The 5,014-nt window shown below is 40.1% G+C and overlaps 1 protein-coding gene across 1 annotated transcript; it reads left to right on the top strand.

Moving 5' to 3' along the window:
- The first annotated feature begins 269 nt into the window (after window positions 1-269).
- Window positions 270-4,867, top strand: LOC143017750 (atypical kinase COQ8B, mitochondrial-like). The gene is made up of 3 exons (XM_076172598.1): window positions 270-932; window positions 1,840-1,955; window positions 4,077-4,867. The coding sequence occupies exons 1-3, from the start codon at window positions 839-841 to the stop codon at window positions 4,380-4,382; spliced, it is 516 nt and encodes a 171-aa protein (XP_076028713.1). The 5' UTR covers window positions 270-838; the 3' UTR covers window positions 4,383-4,867.
- The last annotated feature ends 147 nt before the right edge of the window (window positions 4,868-5,014 follow it).

The raw sequence follows: 5,014 nt of genomic DNA on the forward strand, positions 1-5,014 counted from the left end.
CATGGAGTCCATTTTGACACCACTCAGGGATACGGTATGGGTGCCACAGGCCCAAAAGTGAATACTGGGTGAAAAGGCCCAAGTTTGGAGGGGTGCCACCGCCACGCCCTTGGGCTAAGGCTGTTCATGTCTACCTTCCTTTGTACTTTGACCAAGCACTTTAGCACGGGAAAGGAGGGAAGTGGGTCACTGTGACTGAGTTCAAAATGAACCAGACTTAGGGTATGCAACCTAAGCTCAACGACAGTCATGATCCATTCCCAAATGTCTATTTCTCATTACACTTTTTAATCCCCTAAGGCATTTACTTGCTTCTCTCAATCTACAATCTACTTCCATTCCCTTTTCCGCCACATTTGTATCCAAGTATTTAAAGCCATCCACTTCCTCCAGTCTCTCTCCCTTAATACTCACTTCCAATTTGCTGCCACTCATTCCCCTTGTACATCTTATCACCTTACTATTACCCACATTTATCTTCAACTTCCTTACATACACCTTCCCAAACTCAGTCTAACTTTTTCATTCCCTCCTTTGATCCTGCCACATGCACAGTGTCGTCAGCAAACAACAATTGGCTTATCTACCACTTTTCTCCATTTTCTTTAACCATCTCCAATCCCCAACCCATTGCTCTTGCATTTACCTCTTGCACCCCCTTCCATGTACAGTATAAGTTGAACAGCCAAGACGACATAACACATCCTTGGCGAAGTCTCACTTTTACCTCAAACCTGATTGGAGAACGAGAGTTAGCTCTTTTGATGACCACCCATTTGCTGCTGCTTCCATTGGGCAAGTACATTTAGCAACCTTGGAAGATGGACGACAAGTAGCAATGAAGATCCAGTACCCAGGAGTTGCTGATGGCATTGAGAGTGACATAAATAATCTAATAAGCACACTCAGAGTAGCCAACATTTTACCTGAAGGTAAGGCTTACTGTCTGTTTCTGAATTTAGTATATATAAAAGAAACATAGAATAAAAACTGAGATGAAGGTATTTGGAAATTAAGGAGGAAATTAGTGAAATTTCACTCACTTTTGGACAAATGTTGCAGACCACCATGATAGTAAAATTGCATGAGAGAATTGTGAAATATTGGTGGGTGAAATATTTTGAAGAGATGAACATGGTAGTCAGTCAATGTGGTTTTAGAACTAGAAGATCATGTAAGTTAATTCCCTTAAGATCAGAGTTGGGAGTGGATGATGCATTGCAAGAGAATGAGGGCTGGGTGAATTGTGTGTTCTCAGACGAGAAGGTATTTGACAACGTACCTGACAAACAATTATGGAAATTGCAACATATTGGAGTTTAGAGATAAACTATTTGATTTCATAAAAGGCTTCCTGAAGTAGTAAAAGCTAAGATGTCAGGATGGTTGCATTGAATAACAAAGTCTCTCAAGGGTTGGTACTAGCATTGGGGGTGAAGATCACTCTTTCCTCATGACACACCGTGTGAGTCAAATGTAGTGTACAGACACACTGTTCATTTGTCATAGGAGCCAGCAGATAAACCTGTTTACCCCCCATAGTAAGCCTCACCATGCCACACCACCACACCAGTACCACTGCCATTACCACTGCCAACATCCCTTTGGGCTGCATCATCCCTTCATCTTTTTGCAACTTCTCTCCACACATTCCTTACCTATTGCATTCTTCTTTGCTTTAATGACACTATGTGCAACCAAGACTCTTTCCACCCCATCCATGTATCTCCTAGGTCTTCACCCCAGATGTACTTCACTTATGTCTGCTTAAAAGAGAAACACAAGGTTAATCTACTTGGTTAAAAGTCTTCTTTGTTTTCTTTCCATTTTTTTAACTAGCCTGGGAGTGTGATTACGAATGGGAGTATAGATGCACAAAGAGATTCAAGGAGTTGGTTCAACCTTACCCAGAGTTTTATGTACCAGAAGTGATTGATGAACTCAGCACTAAACAGGTGAGACTGTTTAACATGACCCCTCACTCAAAATCAGACTTCTGTATTCCAGAACCTTCCCTCCTTAATTACTTAATTAATATCATCCATACACAGCCACCCTCCACTCACTCGTACCTCCTGCCTTCTCTCTTCCTTGTTTAACAGAGATTCCTCTCTTGCTAAACATCCCTTTCACCCCCATCCATCCATCCATCCTCAAGTTCGCTCCCCCCACCTCTGCCTTCCACACCTCTTTTACTAATCTTCCTTAACTCATTCTTTCCATGTGTTCAAATCGTCTTGATATTCTGTCATCAGCCCTATCTGCCATATTTTCCACCTCAGTTTCCATTGCTAAGAACTCTATAATTTTAGATCTCACTTTTGATATTCATATAACCTTCAGCATGCATGTCAAAGATCTGACAGTGAAGATCATCAAGAAAATAGATCTATTAAGATCATTTACAAGCACAAACTCTGGACAACAGAAAAAAGTAATTGCTGTCTGTATTAGAACCTAACTAGACTATGCTTGCACAACCTGGTTTCCAACAGTCGGCAAAACATTGACACATTACAAGAAGTGTGGGAGATAGTGAGGGATTAGGGGGAAGCAGGAATAGAAGAATGGATATATTTCAAGGAGGAAGTGATGGTGTGTAAAGATGCTATATGAAACAATGAGGCTGGGAGGGAACAGGAGAGGTTTTCTGGTAGGATGAAGATGTGAAAGTAGGGATGGGAATTTGCCAGATAACTGGAGGAGTGCCTCTATAGTTTCATTTTACAAAGGGAAAGGGGCAAGCATATTAATGAAGTAGTTCTAGGGGAATCAGTCTGTTAAGTATAGTTGGAAAAGCATCTTGGTGTTGGTTGATGTGTATTAGAAGGCAGAGGGAGTAACGGGAAAAACAGTTTGGTTTTAGGAAAAGAAGACTATATCAGATTTTCATAGTAAGGTAGATATCCAAGAAGTTTTTGGTTAAAGGTAAGGATGCCCTTTAAGCTCTTATGGATTTGGATAAATTATATGACAGGATTAACTGAAAAGATATTGTGAGTAGTGTTGTAGATGTATAGGAAGTGGGGAGTCTTGAGGCTGGTGTAAAGTTTTTGTATAAGTAGAACAGCTTGTGTTAAGGCCAGGAAAGGAGAGAGCAAATGTTTTGAGGTATTTACCTAGTCGTATTATACAGGAAGGGGGCTATGCTCATAGTGCAGGTGGGGCTGTGCCAAGGTTATGTCACTATAGTTGTCCAGTGTGTACATGGATGAGGTAGCATAGGAGGTAAATACAAGTGTTATGGGTTGGGGATTGGAGCTGGTAAGCATCAGTTGAAGGAAGTGGGAGGTGAGCCCCACTCTTCCCTTAGCTTGTCTCTCTTTTATGCTATCTCACATCTATCAAACTTCTAGCTATCAATATACCAAGGGCCTCTTCCTTCATATAAAGGAGGGAGTCAGCCAAGGCAGGCACCCACTCCCATCCATCACCCATTTGTTACCCTCTCAACTGAGCTCCTCATGGAAGTAGGGCTATCCCTGTTTTCTGTCCACTGTCCAAGTCGGAAGCAACACAAGTTGCAGTACATCCACAGCAGATCCAGCTTGTTTACATGGAGACCTTCCTTCCTCATCCCCAATGCAAAAAATAGAGAAGACTGGGAGAAATCCTCCAAAATTCTGACATTCCCCAACTCTCTCCCCTAAGAATATGGACATCCAAAACTCTTCTTATCCTTTCTTTGGATATCAGTATATAGGCTATTAATGACCTATCAACCACCCTTTCCCATGTATACTTATGCTTCATTTTCTTCTAACACTCCTATTAAACTTATTATCTAATAATCCATTGTTCTTCACTAAATATGTAAAGTATACCACCATGCTAAATGGAACTAAGGAATAGTAATTATGCAGTAAACCCTGTATATAAATGTGTATTTGAATTTTCCATGTGCCTGTTATCCATACTGAACCTTGCAGCACATATACTGACCTTGTTTGTTATATCAGACAAATGTAGTTCTCACTAGGGTTGATATAGCCAAAATTTTGTGACGAGGTTTGGTATAACAAGGATTTACTGTATTGGTAATATATTTTGCATTCTTTTTAACTTTCTCCATGTAGGTAATGGAGTCTGCCCATGTTGATGCTGTCATGATATTGGGAGAAGCCTTCCAAGAAAACAAACCATTCAACTTTGGTGAGCAAAATACAACACAGCGCATCCAGCAACTAATTCCTGTAATGCTTGCGTATCGCATGTGTCCTCCTCCTGAAGAGTCATACTCCCTTCACCGCAAAATGTCTGGAGTGTTTTTGCTTTGCGCCAAGCTTCAAGGACGTGTCAATTGCAAACCCCCGTTTGATGACGTATGGAATAGATATAAATTTGGAGGTACTTGGGCAGATATGCATGAGCAAGGGGTGTAACTGCTTGTTATTTCATGGCTCCAACTATTGAGTATTTAGAGCGAGACTTTATTTATACATGGATTTTAAATTGGAGCAATTGTTTGTTGGTTTGAAAGCTTACCAGTCTTCACGGAATGGTTTGAACAATCATGTATAGTACTGGTATTATTTAGATAAATGTAAACATTGTAAACTTACATTACAATCAATCATGTAAATACTATGTATATATTTGTACAACTGTATAATGTGGAAAATGTTATATATTACTGGGGTTCAGTGTTTGGTTTTGGTACTGTACACATTTAGTTACAATATCAATAAACAAAAAGTTGGCAGAGATCAGCTATATATATATGAAAAACCCTCTCACCCTTGCAAGGGGTATATTTGTATGTATATGTGTGTCTGTGTGGCCTAGTGAAAGTACCATACAAAAACCACAACTATTTCAGCATCTTTTGGATGAAGGGTCATCCTTCCCTGCCCTACCACACTGGTCATGGGCAATACAGTGAAGTACAACACTTTCACAGAAGGGCCTAACAGCTAGACCTGGTTTACTGTACATTATGTATAGTCTTAACAAATTTCATTTGGCCTATGTGTTGTATATGAACTAAAGGGATTTTTATGTAAAATTAAACTAA

Source organism: Oratosquilla oratoria, chromosome 33 (assembly GCF_046742065.1).
Source record: "Oratosquilla oratoria isolate Oo_2021 chromosome 33, ASM4674206v1, whole genome shotgun sequence".
Lineage (NCBI taxonomy): Eukaryota > Metazoa > Arthropoda > Malacostraca > Stomatopoda > Squillidae > Oratosquilla > Oratosquilla oratoria.

What these genes read in the sequence shown, in the direction of transcription:
- LOC143017750 (XM_076172598.1), top strand. Translation starts at nt 839, where the DNA reads ATGAAGATCCAGTACCCAGGAGTTGCTGATGGCATTGAGAGTGACATA. An exon ending in AGCCAACATTTTACCTGAAG is followed by an intron (nt 933 to 1,839) that starts GTAAGGCTTACT and finishes TTTTTTAACTAG; the next exon opens with CCTGGGAGTGTGATTACGAA. An exon ending in ATGAACTCAGCACTAAACAG is followed by an intron (nt 1,956 to 4,076) that starts GTGAGACTGTTT and finishes TTCTCCATGTAG; the next exon opens with GTAATGGAGTCTGCCCATGT.